The 25,845-nt window shown below is 36.3% G+C and overlaps 2 protein-coding genes across 6 annotated transcripts; one reads left to right on the forward strand and one right to left on the reverse strand.

The window, feature by feature from the left end:
- On the reverse strand, positions 1 to 21,316 carry LOC107800342 (uncharacterized). 3 transcript variants are annotated; one of them, XM_075230961.1, is made up of 5 exons: positions 21,177 to 21,306; positions 11,206 to 11,333; positions 10,504 to 11,128; positions 10,226 to 10,417; positions 9,476 to 10,162 (listed from the first exon to the last, which is right to left on the reverse strand). In XM_075230961.1, exons 1-3 carry the CDS (start codon positions 21,203 to 21,205, stop codon positions 10,965 to 10,967), a joined length of 321 nt encoding a protein of 106 aa, XP_075087062.1. In that variant the 5' UTR covers positions 21,206 to 21,306; the 3' UTR covers positions 9,476 to 10,162; positions 10,226 to 10,417; positions 10,504 to 10,964. The 3 variants fall into 3 exon arrangements, 1 of the variants encoding a protein (XP_075087062.1); XR_012699344.1 differs by lacking the exons at positions 9,476 to 10,162; positions 10,226 to 10,417; positions 10,504 to 11,128; positions 11,206 to 11,333 and adding exons at positions 1 to 255; positions 15,248 to 15,300 and having other exon boundaries at positions 21,177 to 21,315; XR_001651385.2 differs by lacking the exons at positions 9,476 to 10,162; positions 10,226 to 10,417; positions 10,504 to 11,128; positions 11,206 to 11,333 and adding an exon at positions 17,892 to 18,129 and having other exon boundaries at positions 21,177 to 21,316.
- LOC107800340 (transcription factor bHLH48-like) lies at positions 19,875 to 25,845 on the forward strand. Of its 3 annotated transcripts, XM_016623493.2 has the most exons (7): positions 20,035 to 20,767; positions 21,130 to 21,264; positions 21,355 to 21,420; positions 23,019 to 23,087; positions 24,087 to 24,158; positions 24,920 to 25,130; positions 25,391 to 25,845. In XM_016623493.2, the coding sequence occupies exons 1-7, from the start codon at positions 20,390 to 20,392 to the stop codon at positions 25,426 to 25,428; spliced, it is 969 nt and encodes a 322-aa protein (XP_016478979.1). In that variant the 5' UTR covers positions 20,035 to 20,389; the 3' UTR covers positions 25,429 to 25,845. The 3 variants fall into 3 exon arrangements, with proteins under 3 accessions (XP_016478981.1, XP_016478982.1, XP_016478979.1); XM_016623495.2 differs by lacking the exons at positions 24,920 to 25,130; positions 25,391 to 25,845 and adding an exon at positions 24,482 to 24,909 and having other exon boundaries at positions 19,875 to 20,767; XM_016623496.2 differs by lacking the exons at positions 24,920 to 25,130; positions 25,391 to 25,845 and adding an exon at positions 24,372 to 24,490 and having other exon boundaries at positions 20,002 to 20,767.

The raw sequence follows: 25,845 nt of genomic DNA on the forward strand, positions 1-25,845 counted from the left end.
TTTTTTTTTATTAAAATTTAACAACGGAAATAATTACAATACACAACCTCCCAAGACTGGTAGAACTGAGTCACGAACTCTACTGAATACATGGAATAATCACGAGGACCGAATATAGAATACTGTTTGATTACAAATTAATAGTACAATGAAATGAAAAAACTCCAACAGACTACGACGATCAAGCAGCTCTACCATGAATCCTTAAAATCCCACTTTAACTCTGCTCATGTCCGTTATCGTCAATACCTGGCTCTGCACAAAAATGTGCAGAAGTGTAGAGTGAGCACACCACAGCGGTGCCCAGTAAATATCAAGACTAACCTCAATGGAGTAGAGACGAGGTACAGTCAAGACACTCACTAGTCTAATAACATGTGCAATATAATATACAAAATAATAGGAAACAAATAATAATAAGGGCAGGATAAAACAACCAGTGATATGCACAACAGACAACAAGAATACCATTAATATCACTCAACAATTAATAAACACAATTACACCCAATTAAATCAAGCCCTTCAAATAAATGTATTTCACATAGTTCTTCCAGATAACTCTCTTTCAAATATAATTTTCTCAAATAATTATTTTTCAAATATAATTCTTTCAATAAATCTTTCCAAATACAATTTCCTCAAATAAATATCTTTCAAAATACAATTCTTTTATATAATACTTTCTAAGTAAAAATCCTTCCAAATAAATATTTTGAATATAATTCTTTCAATTAAAAAGTCACCATGTGACACCTCATTTCAAAATCATCAAAATACGGGTCTTAGCCCATTTTCATATTTTTCGTAAATACGGGTCTCAGCCTATTTTCATATTTCCACAGCACCTCGTGCCCATAATTAAATCATCATATTTGCCCGGCACCTGCCCTCATTTCACATCACAACTGCACGGATAATTCACGTGTCAATATTCCCATTTCATATCACAAATCACGGCACCTCGTGCCCATATTTTATTTTATAAACTGCCTTGCAATAGCCAATGGCTCCCAATTTCAACAAAATCAGATTATTATCAATTTACTAACAACAAGACAAGTTGCACAAGGTATAAAAATAAACACAAGAAAATCACATCACATAAAAAATTTCAACACCACAACCCCACATCATCACATATCGTCCTTGACAATAACCACCCTTATCGCTCCTATTTCCACCCTTATCGCTCCTATAGCCACCCTTATCGCTCCGCCCAGACAATATCAATAGCCACCCTTATCGCTCCGCCCAGACAATATCAATAGCCACCCTTATCGCTCCTATTGCCACCCTTATCGCTCCTATAGCCACCCTTATCGCTCCGCCCAGACAATATCAATAGCCAACAAACACAACAGTGAAATGTCACCCTTATAACCACATAATATCAACGGTGAAATGCCACCCTTATCTCCCCAAAATAACAACTCACACAACACAATAATTTACACGAGAAATTATCACAACATAACAAAAATTAATTTATATCACAATTTGCCCAATGGCCACAACCAAATTTCAAAGCTACAACCAAGTCAATTAATTTCACAGCAAATAGCCAAATGCTCTACACAATGTGTACAACACCCAAAAACAATCAATAGAGATAGAAATTACTCAACATAAAGCAAAGTCTTCATAAAATATCAAATTTTTAATAATTATATAAACACCTCTTCTTAAGATCATTTAATTAATTATTTGCAGAGGGAAAAATCCAAAATAAAATTAAATTCCAATAATTATCAGGCCATAAAATTCACGAAATTTCATAAATAATCAAATAACAATCACATCACATTGTCATATAACAACAGAGACAACAACAAGGGTTTAGGCACGACAAGTAGATGATAAAATATATGCCAACAATTATCCAATTTACTACACAATATGCTCAAGACTTTAACTCAATAAAATTTGCACATATAAACAAAGTACGTACTCGTCACCTCGCGTACATGGTTTTCAATTACCCAAGTTGCACATAAGACTCAATGCCTAAGGGAAATTTCCCCCACTCGAGGTTCAGCAAGACACTTACCTTTTGAAGTTAGGCCGATATTCCAAAATAGCCTTCTTGCTTGAATTGACCTCCGCGCCATTCAAATCTATCCAAATTAATTGTGTAACTTCATTAAAATTCATCGGAATCAATTCCGGATTTTAATACGTCGACTTAAAAATTTATTCCAAAAAGTCAACAAAAGTCAATGCGGGACTTGCCCCTCGGAACCCAACATAATGTTCATGAAATCCGAACACCCATTCCGATACGAGTTCAACCATACCAATTTTATCGAATTCCAATAACAAATCGACCTCCAAATCGTAAATTTTCGTTTTTGGAAGATTTTACAACAATCTTGATTTTTCTTCCATTAAATCCGAATTAAATGATGGATTCAAAGACATAATCTTGCAAATTAATCAAAACTGGATAAGAATCACTTACCCCAAACACCCACGCAAGAAACTCTCCAAAAATCGCCTTTTACCGAGCTCCCAATTTGATTTTGAGTTATGAACTCAAACCCCCAATTTTGGGACTTTTAATTCTGCCCAGATACACCTTCTTCGCATTCGCGAAGACCAAAATCCAGCTGCCTCCAAATCCTTCTTCGCGTTCGCGTGACAAGCATCGCATTTGCGAAGGCCAACTGCTTCTGCCCCATCACTTCCTCTTCGCGTTCGTGAAGTCCTCATCGCGTTCAACTGACAAGCGTCGCATTCGCGAAGGCCAACTGCTTATGCCCCATCATTTCCTCTTCGCGTTTGCGAAGTCCTCATCGCGTTCGCGAAGTCCTCGTCGCGTTCGCGATGACCAGCTAACCAACTCCTCCGCGTTCGCCCTCAAGCCCCTATATTCCTTTTCTTCTTCGCGTTCGCGTTGTCTGGGCTGCGTTCGCGAAGGCTTGCCCTGCTTCTTCTTCGTGTTTGCGTTCGCGAAGGAAAAATCATCAGCCCCTCAAACTCCTCTTCGCGAACGCGGGACTCCTTCGTGTTCGCGAAGAAGGAAGCCAGACTTCAACAACAACAGTCCAAACAGATCCAATTTGGTCTGAAACACACCCGAGCCCCTCGGGACCCCGTCCAATCATGCTATCCTGTCCCATAACATATCACAGACTCTCTTGAGGTTTCAAATATCATCAAATTACGCCGAAAATACAAATCGCACCACAAATCGAACTTATGAACTTTAAATATTCCAACTTTCAAAACTCGTGTCGAAACCTATCAAACCATCCCGGAATGACGTCAAATTTTGCAGGCAAATCCCAAATAACATAACGGAGCTGTTCCAACTCTCGGAATCGCATTCCGACCCCGATATCAAAATGTCAACCCCCCGGTCAAACTTTTCAAAATTTTGAGTTTTGCCATTTCAAGCTTAATTCCACTACGGACCTCCAAATAATTTTCCGGACACGCTCCTAAGTCCAAAATCATCATACGGAGCTAACGGAACTCCATTTCAGAGTCGTCTTCATAGAGTTCTGACTACGGTCAAAATCCTAAGACTTAAGCTTCCTTTTTAGGAACTAAGTGTCCAAATCACTCTGAATCATCCGTAATTCAAACTCGACCACACACGCGGGTCATAATACATATTGCGAGGCTGCTCGAAACCTTAAGTCACTGAACGGGGCAAAAATTCTTAAAATGACAAGTCGGGTCATTACACATCAGTTAAAGATTAGGGCATTTGATGTCCCTAAAATAACTTTTCGGACTCGGTATTGGCATTACGAATTCCTAGTGATGTCATTTGGGATGACAATTGCCCAACAATATTTATGGATTTAATGAAGTGGGTATTCAAGCCATATTTGGATTATTATCTGGTTGTATTCATTGATGATATCTTGATTTTCTCCAACAATCGAGAGGAGTATGAACAACATCTTTGGACTGTTCTTCAGACTTTGAAGAATAATCAGTTATATGCCAAATTTTCAAAATGCGAATTTTGGTTAGACTTAGTTGCCTTTTTGGGGCATGTTGCATCGGCAGAAGGCATAAAAGTGGATCATAAGAAGATTGAGGCAGTTCAGAATTGGCCTTGACCTATTTCAACTACAGAGATACGGAGTTTCCTGGGTTTGGTAGGTTATTATCGCCGGTTTGTAGAGGAGTCTTCATCTATAGCATCTCCATTGACCAAATTGACCCAAAAAAGTGCCTCATTCAGATGGTCAGATGAGTGTGAGTTGAGCTTTTAGAAGCTCAAGATTTCTTTGACTATGTCGCCAGTGTTGGTATTACCCAAAGGTTCAGGATCTGATACGGTGTATTATGATGCATCTCGCATTGGGCTTGGTGCAGTATTAATGCAAGATGGCAGAGTCATTGCATATGCATCGTGGCAGTTGAAAGTTCATGAGAAAAATTACCCTATTCATGACTTAGAATTGGTAGCCATTGTTCATGCGCTGAAGATTTGGAAGCATTACCTTTACGGTGTCTCGTGTGAGGTATTTACTGATCATCGTAGCCTACAATATCTGTTCAAACAAAAAGATCTCAATTTGAGGCAGAGAAGATGGATGGAATTGTTGAAAGACTATGATTTCACCATATTGTATCACCCCGGAAAGGCCAATGTGGTGGCCGATGCTTTGAGTAGAAAGGTTGTGAGTATGGGCAGCCTTGCGTATATTCTTGTTGGTGAGAGGCCATTAGCTGCCTAACTTTAGACTTTGGCCAATCAGTTCGTGAGGTTAGATTGTTCAGAACCCAGTCGGGTTCTAGCTTGCACAGTCGTCTGGTCTTCTTTATATGAGCGCATCAGAGAGCGAAAATATGATGATCCTTATTTACTTGTCCTCAAGGACACGGTGCAGCACGGTGATGCCAAGCAGGTTGTTGTAGGGGAAGATGGAGTTCTGCGAATGTAGGGTCATATTTGTGTGCCTAATGTGGATGGGCTTCGTGAATTAATTCTAGAAGAGGCCCACAGTTCCAGGTATTCTATTCATCTAAGTGCTGCCAAAATATATCAAGATTTTGCAGCAACATTATTGGTGGAGGAGAATGAAGAAGGATATAGTTGCATATGTAGCTATGTGTCTGAATTGTCAGCAAGTTAAGTACGAGCTTCAGAACCCTGGTGGTTTTCTTCAGAACTTAGAAATTTCTGAGTGGAAGTGGGAGCGTATCACTATGGATTTTGTTGTTGGGCTCCCACGGACTTAGAGAAAATTTGACGTAGTTTGGGTCATTGTGGACAGGTTGACCAAGTCAGCACATTTCATTCCAGTGGCAGTTACTTATTCATCAGAGCGGTTAGCTAAAATTTACATTCGTGAGATTGTCCGCCTTCACGATGTGCCAGTGTCTATTACATTCGTGAAATTTACAGGATGCCTTGGATAAGGTCAAAATTATTCAGGATCGACTTCGCACAACTCAGTCTAGGCAAAAGAGTTATGCCAATCGTAAGGTTCATGATATTGCATTCATGGTTGGAGAAAGAGTATTACTCTGAGTTTCACCTATGAGAGGTGTAATGGGGTTTGGGAAGAAGGGAAAGTTGAGCCCTAGGTATATAGGACCCTTCGAAATTCTTGAAAGGGTGGACGAAGTAGCCTACATGCTTGCATTACCACCTAGTTTATCAGTGGTTCATCCAGTGTTCCATGTGTCTATGTTTCGGAAATATCATGGTGATCCGTCCCATGTATTAGATTTCAACTCAGTCCAATTGGACAAAGATTTGACTTATGAAGAGGAGCCGATAGCTATTCTAGCCCGGCAGGTCTGACAGTTGAGGACTACGAGTTATCCTTCAGTTCGGGTGCAATGGAGAGGTCAGCCGATTGAGGAAGCTACCTAGGAGTATGAGTCGGACATGCGGAGAAAATATCAACATCTTTTCACCAGCTCAGGTCCCTTTCTAATTCCGTTCGAGGACGAACGTTTATTTTAGAGGCGGAGAATCTTATGACCCAAAATGTCATCTATAATTTAAACATTCATTTATGTGTTCTAAGATCTTAAAAAGAACTATTTATCATTCCTCAACTTGCATGCGCAGTCTGTATAATTATCCGAAAAGTGTTTATGTGAAAAATAGATTAAAATGTGAAATATAGCTTTAAAACTCAAATGAGTTGACTTTGGTCAACATTTTGAGTAAACGGACTCGGATTAGTGTTTTGACAGTTCTGGTAGGTCTGTATCGTGATTTGAAACTTGGGCGTATGCCCAGAATTGAATTTGGAGGTCCCTAGCTCAAATTATTGCCATTTAATGGAAACTAGAAATCTAAAGCCTTAAAGATTTCAAAGTTTGACCACAAATTGACTTTTATTGATATCAGGATCGGAATCCAGTTCTGAAAATGTTCATAGGTCTGTTATGTCATTTATGACTTATGTGCAAAATTTGAGGTCAATCGGACTTGATTTGATAGGTTCCGGCATCAAATGTAGAAGTTGAAAATTCTTAAGTTCCTTAAGCTTGAATTGGGGTATGATTCATGGTTTTAGCATAAGTTGATGCGATTTGAGGTTTCGACTAAGTTTGTATGATGTTATAAGACTTGTTGGTATATTTGGTTGAGGTCCGGGGGGCCTCGGGTGAGTTTCGGATGGTTAACGGGTTGCATTTTGGACTTCTAACTTTGCTGGAATTTTTCTGAAGGACTATATGATTTACTTCTTCGCGTTCGCGAATAGGAACTGGAGGCAAGAAAAATTTACTCTTCGCGTTCGCGAAGCGGGAATCGCGTTCGCGAAGGGTAATGGGCAGTGTTCATCACGAACGCGTGGGAGTGTTCGCGTTCGCGTAGAAGGGTGAGGCCTGGCTGGGCACCAGGCGATAAGGCTTCGCATTCGCGAAAGGAAGACCGTGTTCGCGAAGGCCAAGCTTGGCAATGTATCGCATTCGCGAGACTGCTCTCATGTTCGCGAAGAAGAAATCTGGGGCAGCACAAAAATGTGCTTCATGAACGCGAGGGACCTGTCACGTTCGCGAAGAAGAAAACCCTGGACAGCAGAACTTAAGTTCTGAAAATGGGATTTCGTCCCAGTTTTCATTATTCACGATTTTGAGCTCAGGTAAGGCGAAATTTTGGCCATTTTCACGGAAAAATATTGGGGTAAGTGTTCCTTATTATATATTGATTATATTTCATGATTCCATACTCATTTACATCATGAAACCATGAATTTATGTAAGCAAAATCAGATTTTTATAAAATCTTCCAAAAATATAAAATGGAGATTTGAAAGTCAATCCGATGTCGGAATTCCGATAATTTTTATATGGTTAAACTCGTATCGGAACGGGTGTTCGGATTTCGTGAGTTTTTCTAGGATTCGAGACGTAGGTCCCACTGTTGAGTTTTAAAATAAATTTAGGATCTTAATCTGGAATAAATTCCTACGATTCGTGTTGAGTATATTGATTTGTTTGTGACTAAATTTGAAGCTTTAGGACACGAATTCGCGAAGCAAAGGTATATTGTAATCTTGAGTTGGCTGCAAATCGAGGTAAGTGTCGTGGTTAATCTTGACTTGAGAGAGTAGGACTTATTTTTCTATTTTCTACGTGATTTAATGTGAGGGTACAAAGTATATGTGAGGTGACGAGTACTTATTGATTCCTACGATTCGTGTTGAGTATATTGATTTGTTTGTGACTAAATTTGAAACTTTAGGACACGAATTCGCGAGGCAAAGGTGTATTGGAATCTTGAGTTGGTTGCAAATCGAGGTAAGTATCGTGGTTAACCTTGACTTGAGGGAGTAGGACTTATTTTTCTATTTGCTACGTGATTTAATGTGAAGGTACTACGTATATGTGAGGTGACGAGTACTTATGCGTTGTGGTTGAGTCAAAGCATGCGGGTGAAATTTGTTTATTGTGAATAATTGCATATTTAATTAAGATATTCATGCTTAAGTTTATTATTGATTATTTGATCATTAATCATGAAATTATTATTTATTTAATTATTGTTGAATATTTTGGAAGGTGAAGTCAGTATTTTGGTATTGAATTGATTGATAAGTATATATCCCCGCATTTAAATACTCTTCCGAATTTATATCATTATTTTCATGGTAAGAAAAAGTGTAAAAGCATGAAGGGTGATGCTGTGCCATTTATATTATTTATATTATCCTTACCATGGTGAGAAAGAGTGTAAAAGAACGAAGGGTGATGCCGTGCCATTTTCAAAGAGAGTTAAAGCACGAAGGGTGATGCCGTGCCAGAAGACAGTTAAAGTGTGAAGGGTGATTCCATGCCAATTATTATTATTTATTTATCAATTTTTGGGAAGAATGAGAGTAAAAGCACGAAGGGTGGTGTCGTGCAATTTCATATTATCAGCTGCTCATTTTATTTTTGATGAATTAATTGGTTGCTACGTGATACTTCTCCTGCTGGAATTACTATAGCATCCCTCTTTGCATGTCCCCTCCCAAATTTATAAATTGTTATTTATTGTACTATTGTTGCTTCATATTTGTATATACTTGTACAGGTTATTTACGTACGTGTCTTGTTATACCCTCCTCACTACTTCGTCGAGGTTAGGCTCGATACTTACGGGGTACATGAGGTCGGTTGTACTCATACTACACTCTGCACTTCTTGTGCAGATTTTGGAGTTAGTCCCAGCGGAGTACCATAGACTTGTTCGGATTCATCTATTGAGAGGAGACTTGAGATATAACTGCACAACGTCCTCAGTTTTGAAGTCCCCTTCTATCTTATCTTAGCTGTGTATTATCTTTCAAACAGCTGAATTTTATTCAGACCTTTATTTGTATTATTCTAGTAGCTCGTGTACTTGTGACACTAGATTCGGGGATGTATTTTGATGATTCGGTAGTTATGGTCTTCCGCACTTTATTTCAGTAATTGACTTTCATTTAATTTAATTTGTTTTAAAATGGTTAAGATTATTCTAACGTTGGCTTGCCTAGCAAGTGAAATGTTAGGTGCTATCACGGTCCCGATGGTGGAAATTTCGGGTCGTGACATGCCACCTAAGGCATTGTCTAAATTAAAAGGCTACGGCCATTCCGGGATATTAGAAACCCAAGGGCACAAAGTCTATTTGGCATTGCCCGAATTTAAAGGTTACAGCCATTTCGGGATATTAAATGCCCGAGGGCACAAAGCTTATTTGGCATTGCCCGAATTAAAAGGCTACGGCCATTCCGAAATATTAAAAGCCCGAGGGCACAAAGCTAATTTGGCATTTTTCTGAACTCGAAAAAGCTCGGAGACGTCCAAAGCCCGTAACAAAAGGTACCTTCGGCAAAATTACAGTCTAAGTAATTATAAGTACTTTGGAAAACAAAATCGATCATACCAAATTTCCACATTGCCTTAAGAAAAATCAAAGGCAAGGAATGTCCGAAAACCCCGAACAAGACCCAACTATTTAATGCTAAGGAATTTTAATCTTTGAAAAACATAAAAAGAAAGGCAAAGGAAAAACTCAAGAATTATCAAAAAACTTGTATTATATATGATCTTTACAAAGGCATAACAAGCCTTGACAAAAAGAACAAAATACTAAAAAAAACAAAATCAAATAGAGGCACTTAAGCAGCCTGATCCTAGCCGGAGTCCGCCTCGTCACCGGGATTCCCGGGGTCTTCTCCACCCTCGGAAATGCTTGAGTCCTCGAAATATTCCTCCTTGGGATAGGCAAGCTTCTTGGACTCGGTTTCAAGCACCTTGGCATCCTCGATCTCAGTCGATAAGTCAAAAACCCGAGCGTGAACTTCCTCGGGGGCCTCCCTTCGGGATTGCCACTTCATGTGCTCGATGAGATTTTTTACAAGGTCCTGAGTCGCCTCGGCATCAGCCTTATATTGGGCCACCATCTCATCGGCATCGGCCTTAACCACTACGGCCAGTGACTTGGCTGTTTCGAGCTCCTTGGCCAGATTTTTTCGATCAGAGGCGGTCGAACCTAACTGCAACTGGAGCTCTTCAACCCTTTTGGTCTGAACCTCGGCCCTCTCCTTTTCCGCTCTAAGCTGAATTTCAGTCGAATTTAGTTGTGCCCGAGCAACCTCTTTTACCGAGGCCAGACAATCCATTCTGCCTCTCCATTCATCAGTCTCGGCTTTGACTATTTCCAATTCAGCTCGGAGCTGGTCAATCTGATCGAGTGTTTACTGGACCTGCGAATTTTGACCATCAGTCACTGAATCTAGTTCATCATCACTAATCTCAAATATTGTTACCTGCTCGGTGAGGTCAGCAAGTTCCTTCCGAGCAACATCCAGCTCAGCTCGGAGGCTCTTAGCCTTTCCTTCGAACTGCTGGCTAAGAAGTTTATAGGCGTCTCTCTTCTCTGTGAGTTCTCAAACTTCAGCTTCGAGTTGTTTCAGCTCTTCTCGGTGCCTTAAAAAGGTCCCGTGATGAAGCACTGATGCCTACAAGCACGAAAACAAATGTCAAGTTATCTATGAAATAACCTAAATACAAAATTAAAAATCATCAAGGAAAATACAAAGATTACCCGGTTAAGCGCATGTTGCGCTTCGTTGAATAAGCAAGGTGCCTCCACCTCATTCATTTTGGCCTGGTCATCCTCGGTCACCAGACACCGAAGATAACTGGCCACCCCTATGGGAGCGGAAAGAACCCGGGCGTCCTCTGGAAGGGAATTAACAATGGTGTTCTTTTGCAGCTTGAGCCTCGCTAAACATCGACTCTGTGAACGAGGGCGACTCAGCAATCTCTATCGGGCCAAGTGCTTCTTGCGGGGCTTTGCCTGCATCTCGGGAAGCTTCAGTTCCTGCCTCCACCTCGGCCTCCCCGACTTAATGAAGATCGACCGCGCCTCCCCCTGGTTTGGAGGCCTCTTGGATGGTTTGGAGGCATGCTGGCCACCAAATCGAAGGCTTCTCCTTCCCTCTTGAACTCATCCCTCAATCGATAGAGTGAGTCCAGACACAGTGCTCGACCACTGGTGCTTCCCTAGGGTTTACGCGCCAATTTTTTCCTTGGCTTCTTCTTCTCAGGACCCGGAGAACTTGGAGCCCTTTTTCTTTTCTTCTCTTCATCCTGCCCCGAAGCATGGGGCTCAGTGAAGATATCGTCATCACCGGATGAAGGCCTCATCTTAACATCTTTTGGTAAACCTGCAAAAGAGAAATAAAGCAAGTCAAAACATAATAGCGTGAAAGGAAAATCTAATGACATCTGAGAAAACTCTCACCATGGAATGGGCCTCCCATCGGCCCTTCGAGAGCTCGCGCCACGAATGCTCGGAATAAGGACTTTGTTTCATAACGCCCTTGAGCTATTTCTTGAGTCGAGGAACTGCATCGGGCATCCAAGAAACAGCTGCACCACCACAAAATATCGATAAGAACGGACTATATAAGCGCATGAGATGGTCGATGGTGAACGGATACCCCTCGATCTCGCTTACGAAGAAATGAAGGAGATTTACTATCCTCCAAAAGGAAGGGTGAATTTGGCCGAGGGTCACTTCGTACCTCTTACAGAAGGCAATAATGACCTGGTCAAAGGGGCCCAACGTGAAGGGATAAGTGTAAACACTTACAAAACCCTCTATGTGGGTAGTAATAGTTTCCTCAGGCTTGGGGACCACTAGGTGCTTATCAGCCCAGTTGCAATCTTTCTTGACTTCGGAGAGGATGTCCTCGGTGATCGAGCAGATATACCTCAAGACCGGTTCACACTGACCCGGTACCGAAGAGGTTTTCTCGTTCTTGAAATCAGCACCGGTCGGGCACCCCGCGGGGATGAACAATTTCAGAGGAGGCTCTGGTGCTGGTTCCCCAGCAGCAGTAGTATGAGAAACGGTTTCCTCAACAGCCAATCTCGAGGCAGAGGGAGTTTCTTTTTGAGGAACGGATTTTGAAATATTCTCCATTTCTTTAGATAGATGAGATATGAAGAAAAGAAGGTTTGGATGAGAAATAATGGATGATTAGCGGATGAAGAACTTTTATGAAAGATCTCACAAAATCAGAATAAAAGAACTTGGAAGTGTTAAAATATCTTAGGCACGAGAGCAGAAGGTTTGAATGTAAGGTTTGAATGAACGAAGGAGGAGGCATTTATAGTTTTCCAAGCGACGGTTCACATCTGGTAGTGACCGACTAGCAACTGACAAGCATTTAATACCTTAAAAATTGGACCAACGGGACGTTTCAACTATTCTTGTCGCTTATGTCATGATTTTTGTCACTTACGTCATTGTTTATCGAAGTGAGAATCGAGAGCTTATATCGTTTCTCATCATTTTCTCTCCAAATAATGAGGGGACTTTACATCATGATTTTTGTCGCTTACGTCATGATTTGTAGAAGTAAGAATCGAGAGCTCATATCGTTTTTCGTCATTTACTCTTCGAAAAACGAGAGGACTATCTATATACGGGTAAAATCAAACTCGAGATTTGACCGAGCATCCAACATAACAGCTTGGGATCGAGAGATAGTGATAAAACCCCAAAGGTCGGTTCCTGCCTTGCCGAATTAGCCACCGAAACCACCGGACTTGCCTTCGAGTTTACCAAGGTCTTAATCGGTCCGGTTATAATGGTCTCAAGGAAAATATCGCCAGTTTACCTGACAAGGGTCCGAAATTCCCGCAACTAATCGGATATTGCGAGTGAAATCACGGAACATACCAAAAAAAGGAGGCCAGCAGTCAGCAAGTCAGCAAATCAATGACTGTTTACCTTTTATAGAACAATAGAATAATACCCTAAAAGTAGGACTCCTCTATTATATAAAAGGGGCCTAGCATTTCATGAAAGGCATTGTAGCATACACTCATAAGCAATACATTACCGTTATTCTTTAAGATTTTATTATTCGATATCTTGGTGTCAATCAAAGTACATTCAGCTCTGGTTTGCAGTTAATTTATCGTTATTTATTTCAATTGCAATTAAGTTTATCGTTTAGTATCAAATTAATCTGTATATCCTTTAAACCACTAACAAATTCAATTAGACCAAGTTTCTGTGACATTTACTCACAATGTATCCTTTTCATGTTTGATTAGTGACCACTTAATTACTTGTGGTTGGGCTAAACGGGTTTTTAAAGCTTGAACTGTTTGAGCAAAAAGTACAAAACTCTTTTGCCGAACTAATTATTGATAATAAAGAAGGTAAATTATAGCCAAATATATTAATTCCAGATCCAAGCATATAAAGTGCGAAATAAAAGAAGAGTAAGAACGTATAGGATTTATTAATGTGATAAACATGAAACCCCTTAGTAAAATATTGTTTACCTTTTTCACACTTTAAAAATAGATTTCATATTGGACAAAATTGTAATTTAAGTTACTTTTCTAATATTTAGGACTTTTAAATCAATTAAATACTATAATGATCATTCCTTATTTGAACTATGTATAAAGTTCTAATATTTAGGAATTCAAAGATTTTACCTTATATAAATTATTTTTTATTTAAATTATATAACATAATATCTTAATAAGGATTAGGAAATAAAGGCTTACCTCACGTGTATTTACTATTTAGGACCTCTTCAATGCACATAGAGAAATTAAAAAGCCTATTACTACATGTAAGTTTCAAAGATAGAGCCTAATCGAACAAGAAAATTAACACTTTATTCTAATAGACAATATAAAATTACACATAAAATATCGTTTTTACGTAGGTTTGGGCGAGAAATAAATAAATACAAAAATAAAAATGTAATACAATAATTTAAACTTTTTTTCGAAAGACTATTGTTTTCTTTATTGACATTTTCTGAGAAGCAACCAAGTTACAAAGTCAAGAATTAAAAAACGACATTTAGAATTAGAGGAATAATTCACAATTACATAATGTAACTTACCATTGTGTGCTTCCAAATAAGATATTAGAAGTAATAAATTAACAAACAATTCAATACTTTAATTCATTTTACGAGCGTCTCATCCCGATGCCAATCTCAATTTTGCCTAACCTCTAGGCAAGTGAAAACAAAAATGATTAAGATTCATAATTGAACTCATTAATTTTTTACCTTTTGAATTCTCTCTTATTTGATTTATGTTGGAAGTCTCGATACATAGGATCTTAAGATCAACCAAGATTTTATCTTATACAAAATTATTTTCTTATTTTGAATAATATATCACGATCATAATTTTTTTTTGGGCATAACTCTTTTAATTTCTCTTCATTGATTGTTTTTTCTAGGGTAAAATCATTTACATCAGTTAACATTGGTTTAAAAATCAAACTCCCTCCTAAACCTTTGAACAATTATCATTCACCCCCTTTATCCTACAGAATATCTATTTTGCCCTTGTCATGTTTCAATTTCCTCCTATATGTGTAATACTCTTTTTTTATTTTACATGCTATTTTTTATGATTTTTCTTATAATTTAAATGATATTATACTTTATTATAAATTATAATGTAATTTCATTCAATTTATAAATAGAATATCCTTTATATTATTTGTCATATTTGATCGGTCTTCCCCATACCAGAACTGAAATGACATATCAGCTCCCAAGGGAGTATTTGGTATTCCTTCATAATATGACATGCATTAAGTATATATTTAAGTTACAATTTCTCAATGATAAATAGATAATCCTTTAGTAGTTTGTTATAAAATCTGCCTTTACTTTTAATAATAATAAAATTTTATATTACTTGCATTGAGGATATGTTTAAGGTTCCCACCATGTTTTATTCTCGATTGTGTAAATAGATTTTTGAAATTTGATTGCTATGAATACAATATTGATAAAAGCAAATTATTTTATTTTTATTTTTATTTTGCTTATCCTTTTTATTATTTAACATCAATGAATTATATGCTTGGTTATCATTTTATATTTTTTTATTTTGAAAATAAAAGTTAGCCATTACATAGGTAAGTTCATAGTATAGATATTAGAAAAAAGAAAAATATCATGATACTACTACTACTACTACTACTACAACAACAACCCAGTAAAATTTCACTAATGGGGTTTGAGGAAGGTAGTATGTACGCAGACCTTACCCCTACCTCGAAGGAGTAGAGAGGTTGTTTCCGAAAGATTTTCGGCTCAAGAAAATAAAAGGACAAAAGGAGACAATACTAGAATCACCACAGTAATCATAGGAAAATTAAGGACACCATAAAATTTAGAAGAAAGATGCAAAGCAAAAGCGATAGCTATTAAATAGGTTCTGCACTGAAAAGCGAAATAGTAAGACATAACATTGCCACTAGCTATGTTAAACAAAAACCCTACCTGATTAGTCCCACAATGGTACGAAGTAAGGCAAGACTCAACTACCTCATAACCTACAACAATAGGTATTTTAAAAAGTCAATTGAGAAACAAGGGGAAGAATGATAATTGTTCAAAATAGAGGGGGAGCTCAATTTTTAAAGCAAAGTTTAGAGGTGCAGATGATTTTCATCCATTTGTATAATATTTTAAGACAATATCCAATTATCAAAATAATTAACAAAAAAATTAAAATTATAGTAGAGATAGAGAGAAAGTATGAGGGAGGGAGAGAAAGGAAAAGGATAAACAGATAACTTCAGTCATTGGCGGATCAACAAAAGTTACAATAAGTCATATTTTTTTATTTATTAAGCCAGCTAAATAGGATCAATATTCGTCATTTTTAGGAACTTATATATTTTTAATATAAATATATTATTTAATAATATTTATATAATTTTTAAAAAAAAAATTGTATACTCACTGATATAAATATACATATAAAGCGCATATCATAATACTAGTCTCCTTTAAAACGCTAGCATTTTGAGTTAAAGATTTCAGTTATACCTTTTCTTTTCCCTTCCCATTTAATTTGCTCTCCTATCCTATCCTCTCTCCTTGTTCCACTGCGCCTCTATCATATCCCCCCTAATCCCCTCTAATATCAGGCCAAACTAACACCCCATCTTTCCTTTTCTCCTCTTCTTTACTCAAAGCAGCAAAAAACCATTTCAAATACCACATCCATTGTCACGCCGAAAGACGGCCAACTACGAGGCCAAGCACCGGCAGTGACTCCCCGAAAAACTATGGCAACAACTTCCTTCTCTGTTTTTCCTTCTCTAGCAAATTGAGAAAAAGAAGAAGAATGTATGGTACAATATATAACTTATTTAAACAGTCATACAAAGTTGATATAAATATAACACATCTACAATATCATACAACTTAAATATAAATTCCATACAGCTACAATAACTTATTTGTGGCTCATGTACCCTTATAAATAGAAAGAGAGAGAATGGTAGAGGGAATTGGACATTTATTATAAAATACAACACATTGACATTATCTGAATATTCTTGCTTTATTATACGCATACAAAATACATTTTTTCTTCGAATTTTTATCTAACTTTTCTCCCACGTTCCAAGGAGAATCCGAATATTCAAAGGCTCATCAATCATTTATAATTGTCAGAAAGAATACCAAAGAATCTCACCCTTTTCGGGTGACTCACATGCTTTTATTTACCTAAATGTCATTCATTACTATTTATTGTTATTTAATGCTACCTCCTTTATTTTTGGATTATTGAATATAGCAGTATTGTTGCCATTTATTGTTGCACAAATAATATCTGTGATTTCTCGCTACAAAATCGGTTAATGTATCTTTTGGATATTAATATTGGCTAAAATTAACTCTATTTTAAACCTAGATCTAAATTTTGGGTCAAACAATATACTTTACATGTAATTTTAATACAATTTCGATGCATCTTTAAACATGTGGTCAGTTACAATTTGCTTGTAATGCTTCAGATAACATTATATAACTTCCAAAAAATTTGCATACAATATTTCTTTTGCATGTGGTCTGTTCTTGTTCTTTTTCCTCTTCGATTATCAATATGAAATTTCAACTAAAATTAACTCTAATTGTCACCTCTCTCCCTTTTCCTCTATTGCCTCACTCCTATTCCCCTAATCCCTTTTTCGGCCGCGGCTTAAAATTATTGAAGTTTTAGGCTGAGTTTTATAGAGTTTGCTGCTGGTTTTTGAATAGTTTTAATGGTGGTTTAAAGCGGATTTTAGGTGGTTTTGCTCTTAGGTTTCAATGGAAGACTCAATCGAAAGAAAAATTGAACAAGATGTAATATATGATAACTGATTAGGGGAGGAAGAAGAGAAGTGGGGGGGGGGGGTGATCAGGCTTGAGTTATGGAGATCTTACCAAATTAAATGACCATAATCAAGGATACTCATTTAACATTTGTATAAAATATATATAATTATATCTATATAATGTAATTAAGTGATAACTTTTCTAAGATGGATAAATAAATTTATAACTTATCATAGAAAGGTAAAAATCTCTAAATCTCTAATCCAAGTTTAAAGTTGGCCCATCATTGGTCAGTTTCTTACATTTAATAGTTCAGATTTATTGCCAATTTTGCCTGGACAATCCTATACCTTTCTGCTCTCACAAAATCCCACTCTTCTATTACACTTCCGTGTAGAGACTCCCAAAAACTTTCTTCTTTTCATCTGAAAAATAAATTTTAAAGCCTTTATTTTTTTTATTTTGGTCAATTGCTATGTAACTCCTATGCTGTAGGAAGGTACCAGGATAAATTTAATTACTATTTTGCAGTTTGCATAATCAGGTAAAAACTTTCTCCCACAAGGTTACAGCATCACAAGGTTCAAGTTCATATTTTTTACCTACCACTGTTATTGATAATTTAATAGCAGCTAGTGAATTTCACGCCCAAACATAATTGCAACTTTCACATATTTTTTCAACTTCATCCAACTATTGTCCAAATGCTTAATTTCAGTTTAATCTACTTTATATTATTTTTATAAAATATTGAAATAGTTTGGATTTGGATAATATTTGATTATAAGATTGAACTTGGAATCCACATATATCAGGAATAAAATCAAGACATCAACTGTTTAGAAACTGCTAAGTAAATGTAATAGGAATGATACTAGAAATGTATAAGAAGAACGCTAAAAAATAAGGAAAAATGGAAATGAAAAGAGTATATAAAACCAAATAAATGTATCGAAAGTGACGGATCATCCACTGTGATTAAAACAGTGTTGGGTTGGGTAAGCATCCGGTCCCCACACTAAAGCCCACCCGATTCAGTATCGTTATGCCTGATTTCGGAAAAAAACTTTGTAAGCGTTTGAACAATATTTAAGTGAAGTCAAAAAAAATGATAGTATGAAATTAAAGTGCTTTCACTTTAGAAAATTTGTAAAAGTTGAAAGTTTGTATACTTCTCTTGAAATTCTCATTCAGACTGTCATTTTAACATTTCACTCAAGTTCAAATAATATTTCACTTGAAACTCAGTATAGTGGTATTTGGATTTGCTTTTAAAAGATTGCTTATAAGCTAAAAGTCAAAAAATGTAAGTTGGTACTCCAACAAGTGACTTTTTTATGTTTGGCTCACTCATTAAGAAAATATTAAATTCTAAAAAAAAAGGTCTTCTGACTAAACTACCCTTAATTTATTGCTGGACCTATTTAATGTTAGTAATTTAAAAGACCTTTTAAGGATAAGTACATAGGGATAAATTTGGAAAAACAAAGTGAATACTCCCTTCAGTCCATAATAAGTGACCTTTTGACCTTTTTATTTAAATCCAAAATAAAGTGTCATTTTTACATAATGAAGAATGAATTAACCGTACTTTTTCAAATTTGCCCTTATTTTATATATCCCAATGTATTAAGTTAACAATATGCAAATTTTAATTAAAGTTAATTTAGTCAAAATACTTATTTGTTTTCTAGGAGTCAGTATTTTATTAAGGGGTGTGCCAAAGGAAAAAAATCACTTATTGTGGACCGGAGGGAGTACCTTCTTGATTATGTAAAATGACATTTATTTTGCACCAAAATAAAAAGGTAAAATAGTCTTTTATTGTGGGCCACAGAGAGTAATAATGAATTTTTGGCTTTTGGCTTATTTTTATACTTTTTCACGTCTAAAAGTAAAAGCTTTCAAGCACTTTTTATCATTGCCAAACACCACAAAAACTAAAAAAATACTTAAAAACTAATAAACACTTAAAATAAGTCAATCCAAATACCCTCTAACTAATTACTTATTTCAGTATTTGAGAATATTCCAATAGACAAACAGCCACAATTATACCAAACTACACTAAATTAGTTTTCAAAAAGACATTAGTCACAACTCACAAGTCAAGGTATGTCAAAGATAATATGCCATTGTGTTATATGATTGTTTCATATCAGTTATATAACGCTTTCAAAGAGATTTATAACGTATTGGGATACTCCATCTATTATCTTAAGATTTGTTGTTAAATACTCAACATTTTCATGTAAGATCGGAACCAATTTTTAGTAAGTCATTTTCATATTTATAACTCTAACGTCTCCTAAAATTACAACAGCAAACCCAACAAATTCCTATAAGTAGGATATAGGAAGGATAGTGTGTGTGCAAATATGCCCTTATCATGAAAGGGCAGAGAAACTATTCCAATAAATCCTCGACTAAGAAAATATGAAAAGAAGTAATGAGAACAAACAATAACAACAACAACAACAAGATATTAAGAACTAAAGCATAAAATAGCAATCAAACAATAAGTGGTAATATCAATAAAAGTTACTCCCTCCGGTCCATAATAAGTGACTTTTTGGATGTTTTCACACAGATTAAGAAATTTACTTTTTAACATTAATTAGCAATAAATTTGACCATATTAACATTTACTATCTCTTCACATAAACACTCATAACACATACTCCAAAGGCAATGTAAGAAAAGAATAATTAATTCATTCATGAAATCTGAAAACATTACTTATTTTGGATCACATAAAAAGGCTAAAAAATCATCTATTGTGGATCGAAGGGAATACCATACTAACAATAATTCTACCGGTAGGGAAAAGAAAAAGAAAAAACGCACGAGTAACTCTCAATCTTTTACCTAACCCTCGACCTCAATTTCTTAGAATTAAGTTTTATATAAATCTATCACTAAAATATGTGGTAGGATAATAAATGTATTTTATTCTTAATCACAAATTCCAAATTTGAGCTCTAATAGTCATTTTTTTAATAGATCTCCTATAAACTGAATCAAAATCAGAAAGTCTTAAACATAAGATTTTGACAAGAGAGAGAGAGAGAGAGAACGAGAACCAAAGCTGTGCATTGTTTTAAGGCAGCGGCTGCTGTATATCAGAGAAAAAGGGCAAAGCCTTTTTTGGTATAGAGTCAAAGATAAAGAGAGATAACAGTACAGTGTAGCAGAGAAGAAGATTGACCCCCATTGAAGCTTAAACAAACTCTATAATTCCAACTGAAAAAAGAAGAAGTAAAAAGTATACAGAAGCTTGAAGTTAGATCCGAGAGTTGCGGAGCCAAAATGGGAGAAATGGGAACTGGAAGTTCTTTCACGGCGTTACTTGAACTGCCGGCGAATCAAGCGGTGGAGCTTTTAGTTCATTCATTGGAAACCGACAAAACCGGTGAACCTCACATACCTCACTATCGTTATCCTCCTCCTCCGCCGCCGATTTTTCCTTCGGATGCAGCTTTGATTGACAGAGCTTCTAAGTTCTCCGTCTTCGCCGCCGGATACTCGCCGGAGTCTAATTCTACTCTTTCCAATTCATGCTCAAAATCACTTTTAGTCAAACAAGAACCCCTAGATTCCGAATTTAACCAGAATTCATCTCCGGTTACCTTTTCCAATCCGACGGTTAATCAAAAAACAACTAAGAGAAAGGAACGCGAGAAAAAGGTAATTTCCACACCACCGTAGCCTCTATCCTATTTTATATGACACTTTTTATTCTTATTCTGTGACCAGTCAAATAAAACTCACTTAGATTTTAGTAACAGAAGGAGTAATAAGTTAATTTTAAAACTTCTAATTTTATTCTTAATGAGATAATTTATAGTCACACAAATGTCTATGGCTTTTTAAATATTACAAGTTTCAAATCCATGTCCATGAAACACTAATTTGATAGGAGCAAAATTGCAACTTATTATACTTTACGTTTTTTCTATTTAATTTCTAAGAAATGTGAAATGGATTTTGGACCTAAGAAGTGGAGTATATGAATTTCCAGTTTGTTCAGTAATTTCTGTCAAATTCAGGTAAAAGAAACTAGTAGCAAAAAGGGCAAAAAATCAACGAATAATACCTCAGAAGATGATGCAGAGAAGCTTCCATACGTTCACGTCCGAGCTCGTAGAGGCCAAGCGACAGATAGCCATAGCTTAGCAGAAAGAGTAAGGCTCAAGAACTTAAGCGCTATTAGTGTTTTGCTAAATTTGGTGATTACATCTAATTAAGATTGTAATTTTCTTAATTATATGTAGGCAAGGAGAGAGAAGATTAATGCTAGGATGAAGCTACTTCAAGAGCTGGTCCCAGGATGTAATAAGGTTAGCTGTCACTTTTATTACGTAGTACTCTTCATTAGCAATAATAATAATGATAGTCTAATAAATTTGTACTGATTGTTAAGTAATCACGTTGGGGAAAAAATATCTTCAATGTGATAATTGTAATTCCTTTCATCCATTAGTTTTTTATTTTATTTTTAAAGCCTAAAATCAGTCGTTTTCACCTTTTTCTTAAACGAAAAAAGGTGGTGGGTTTGGCACCAAGAAAAGTAGCTAACAATTCTACTGTCCTTTCAGCCTTTTTGCTACTTTTCAGTATTTACTTTTTGAGGTCAATCGTGTCATTTACTAGTCTTGGACCTCTTTTTCTTTACCTGTTTTTTCCCTTAAAGAAAATTGATACTTGAAAATTTGTTTTTCGGGGGAGTTAGGATAATTTGGAGAAGTTTTAGTCTAGAGACTAAGTGGGCGTTTGGACATAAGAATTGTGAAATTCTGGAAAAAAAGTGATTTCTTGTTTTCAAGTTGAAAATGGTATTTGAAAATTAGATTTGTGTTTGGCCATGAATATTATTTGAATCTGTTTTTTGAATTTTTGTGAGTGCTTTCAAGTAAAAATTTTGGAAAATAACTTTTTTGAGTTTTTCAAATTTCGAAAAATTTCCGAAATTTAACTTCAAGTAAAAGCATCCCAGTGCACTAAGTTCCCGCTATGCGCGGGGTCCGGGGAAGGGCCGGACCACAGGCTGCGTACAATTTGAAATTTTCATGGCCAAAAATTAATTCCGGAAAAAAAAGTGAAAAAAATATTTAAAAATTTCCTATTTTCAATTTATTTATTTTTCAAAAATGTGTTTGTCCATTAAATTTTGCAAGTTTTTAAAAAAAATTCGATAATGAGTTGTGGACCACTTTTTCGATAATGTGGTTTTGACCACTTTTTCAAAATTTTCAGATTTTTTTTTCCCGCTCACAAAACTGCAACATTTTTTCAAGTGAAATGCATTGTCCAAACATAATTTCAAATTCCAAATACCATTTTTCAACTTAACTCCAAATACTACTTTTTTTTTTCAAAAGTAGTAGGATATATGTTCAAAAATGGACCTCATGTCTAACTTAAACTCAAAAGTCATGAGTTGAGGATTGTTAATATAAAGAGACTACTAATCCAGCCATTTGTGACTTGACCAATTTATGAATGTATGAGATGTTGATCCCTTGCAACTGTAGGTTACTTTGGAATAGTTAGTTCCATCTTAGACTTTTTGTTTGTATTTGTAATATTGGGAACAATCGTTTGAATTAGAAATCAGTTTGATTTTGAACAATCACTTCTAATTGCTTTAAGAAATGAAAATAACTATTGATCTGAAGGAGCTTTTATCATCTTTGACTGTCAATGCAATGTGTAATCAAGACTATAGAATGTTACTATTCTACTTTAACTTGTTGGCTTGCTGTGGCTTAACATACACTTGCATTTTTATGAGGCTAAGCAGAGATGCACGGTGATTAATTTAATGGCTAATTAACAGACATTCGTGCTCGCTTCAGATGCTTTCAATTAGTTAATTCTCAATTTCAAACTTGCCCAAAAATATTACCATGTTGTAAAGTCTGGACTATGCTTACAGATCTCGGGAACTGCAATGGTGTTGGATGAGATCATCAACCATGTACAATCCTTACAGCGTCAAGTGGAGGTCAGACCTCGGAAATCCTTGCATCTGACTTATTAGTGCTGAAATCTGCAGACTACTATATTGATTGCGGCATTTTAGGTGTAAATGCAAATATGATGCATTCAGACTTCTCACTCTGCAGTAGTAGATTGTATCCCTCAAAATAGTCATTATTTCTGTACCTGCATAGGGGGAACTAAGTTTTGGAAGAAATAGTGGCTATTTTCTTTTTCTCTCTCTAAAGAAATAGTCATTATTTCTTCCAAAACTTAGTGCCCCCCTATGCAGGTAAATGCCTTAACATAATTCCTGCAATGCTTTGCATAACTTATAAAGAAAAGAGAAGAATTTTTTTATTATTATTCGGCTATATTGCTCGGACTCTCCAAAATTGTTGCCGGTGCATGTCGGATCCTCTAAAAGTAGTGCATTTTGGAGGATCCGACACGGGTGCGGCTGCATTTTGGAGAGTCCGAGTAATGTAGTTCTTCGGCTACCGGAGGTAGGGTGTGGAGAATATGCAGCAGTTGTTGATTTGTCATAAGCTCCCCCGTTAGCGTACAGTCATAACGAAAGGAGAACTGATGAACTCAATACCTGAGGAGTTCCTCAGTTGCTCCTCATGTATTCTTTTTAAAGAAGGGAAACAATAATTCCTTATTAAGGAAACACAATCATAGTCTGAATTTTGTCAGGCTGAACTTAAACATCAATAGGCTCATAAAAGGTTTTGTGGCCATGCTTAATATTCAAACATGATATTGTGGTGAGGGAAGCTTGCATGTTCCCTATACAGATGAGTGCATCTGCATCCCACCTCCGCCCCCGCCCCCACCCCACAACCTTTTTTTTTGACAAATTTTGAAAATGTAGGCAAAGATAGAAGTAAACCAGTGGGCATTCCACATACGAAAAGAACTTTCATGACCTTCAAGAAAGTAATTTTTCTGTTATTGCTTGGTCGTATTGATACTTCAATTGGTTGCCTCAGTCATTTGATGGAGTTCTGTTTGGTTGTAGTTCTTGTCAATGAGACTTGCTGCGGTTAACCCAAGAGTTGATTTCAACCTTGACAATCTCTTTGCTCCAGAAGTAAGTTTTGTCTTGCTTGTTTATAACTTCACTTCATTATTTACTCAATTCAGCAAGTAAAGCGCCTAACTGGTACTTCGTTAGTTCTTCTATGCTGGCATCTGATTTTTTTACCTTCAATGTCAACTTATAAGACCACCTAAGAAGACGCTTCACATTAAAATTGTTCGAAAGTTAGTTACTGAAATTTTTCTTCATCCCCTTTTTTTCTAGAGGTTCTTTTGACCAGCCAAAAATAGCAGAGCAGGGTCAATTGTGGACCATCATTATCTGACTTTCTAGGCACATTTACCCGTTTAACTCTTCTTATGTAACGTGATCAGTTGAAAGGTTGCCAGTCACCGTACTACAATGTTGCTAGCCTCTGGAGTTACCTTTGTCAGTCTCAAAGTTGGCCCTCTATTCATATACCTGAGAAGAGGAGAATTTTTCATGTGATACTTACTGTCGATATTTCTGCAAGTTGCAACTTCTCACATCATGACTTCTACAATGCTTTAAATGAAAATGTTCTGTACCTTATCATGTTTTACTGCAATGTATTTATTTAATCAATTATGCCTACTTGTATGGATCAATTAAATACAGTCAAAGATTGGATTATCCAAAAGATTTCAAGCGGGCATCTTCATGCTTTATGACTAGCTTTAGGATGATTGAGTAATTACTCATAATGTATAAAGCATTTATAAAATAATCTCAGTTTCTTCAAAACTTGTGATCATTCCCTTAAGAGTCTTGATTTACTTTTGGAAAATTAGCGGAGTGGTTCCCATGTAGAGAGCAACTTACCAGACATGATTGTGCCACCTATGTGGGCTGACGGACAAACCAGCGGGAACAGAAACCAGTATCAACATTTTTGGCATCTTGAAGGAATTCATCAGCCTGTCTGGGGAAGAGTAGAAGACAACTCTAGCTTTGTTACTCCAGAGAACTCACTTTTGACTTATGATTCCTCAGCAAATTCAGGTAAATCCCAACTTAATGGCCTGTGTGTTACTTATTTCTCTATGTTCATTTCCTCTTGGCACCAACTGAGACTGGAACAGATAGAATTCTGTAAAGAAAAACCAATATGGAATGCAGCATGAGTCAAACGAGATTCATAGATAATTGTGATATTTCTGACTTTTGCAGCATCTTTACACCCAAATCAGCTGAAAATGGAGCTATGAAAGCAGAGGTCAAATGAGCTTCATAGCTAATTGTGATATTTCTGACTTTTGCAGCATCTTTACACCAAAATCAGCTGAAAATGGAGCTATGAAAGCAGAGGCAAGAATTTACTAGTGGTTAGCTGTGTATATATCGGACATAATAGTTGATAGCAGCAGGCAGCGGAGAAGAGAGTTCTCAAGAGTTAAAGACTTTGACTTTCCACTTCCGCTAATCAAGAACAAGGAGAAAATCCAGATTGATCTCTGTTAGAGGGGGAAAAAATTAGCTGTATCCCTTATTTCCATTTGTATAACATATATATTTATATGCATACGGAAATATTTGTCTATACTAACGTAGGGTCATTCAATCTGATACTTGGTGTGCGAGATGATTGATTGATTCATAGCTGTAAAACAAAAATGAACTAGTGGTGACTACATTAATATGCAGATAAGCTTTTGTGTTATTTGCTCTTGTTGATGTACCTTGTGTTGTAATCGTGAGAAGCAATAAAAAAAGATGT

The sequence above is a fragment of the Nicotiana tabacum genome, chromosome 15 (assembly GCF_000715075.1).
Source record: "Nicotiana tabacum cultivar K326 chromosome 15, ASM71507v2, whole genome shotgun sequence".
NCBI classification, from domain to species: domain Eukaryota; kingdom Viridiplantae; phylum Streptophyta; class Magnoliopsida; order Solanales; family Solanaceae; genus Nicotiana; species Nicotiana tabacum.

Excerpts from the sequence above, each read along its gene's own strand:
- LOC107800340 (XM_016623493.2), top strand. The coding sequence starts at position 20,390 with ATGGGAGAAATGGGAACTGGAAGTTCTTTCACGGCGTTACTTGAACTG. Across the intron at positions 20,768-21,129 it reads GAAAGGAACGCGAGAAAAAG|GTAAAAGAAACTAGTAGCAA; the intron begins GTAATTTCCACA and ends TGTCAAATTCAG. Across the intron at positions 21,265-21,354 it reads GCCATAGCTTAGCAGAAAGA|GCAAGGAGAGAGAAGATTAA; the intron begins GTAAGGCTCAAG and ends AATTATATGTAG.
- LOC107800342 (XM_075230961.1), bottom strand. The coding sequence starts at position 21,205 with ATGGAAGCTTCTCTGCATCATCTTCTGAG. Across the intron at positions 11,334-21,176 it reads TCTCTGCATCATCTTCTGAG|CTGTTTCTTGGATGCCCGAT; the intron begins GTATTATTCGTT and ends GTGGTGGTGCAG. Across the intron at positions 11,129-11,205 it reads GATGGGAGGCCCATTCCATG|GTTTACCAAAAGATGTTAAG; the intron begins GTGAGAGTTTTC and ends TCTCTTTTGCAG.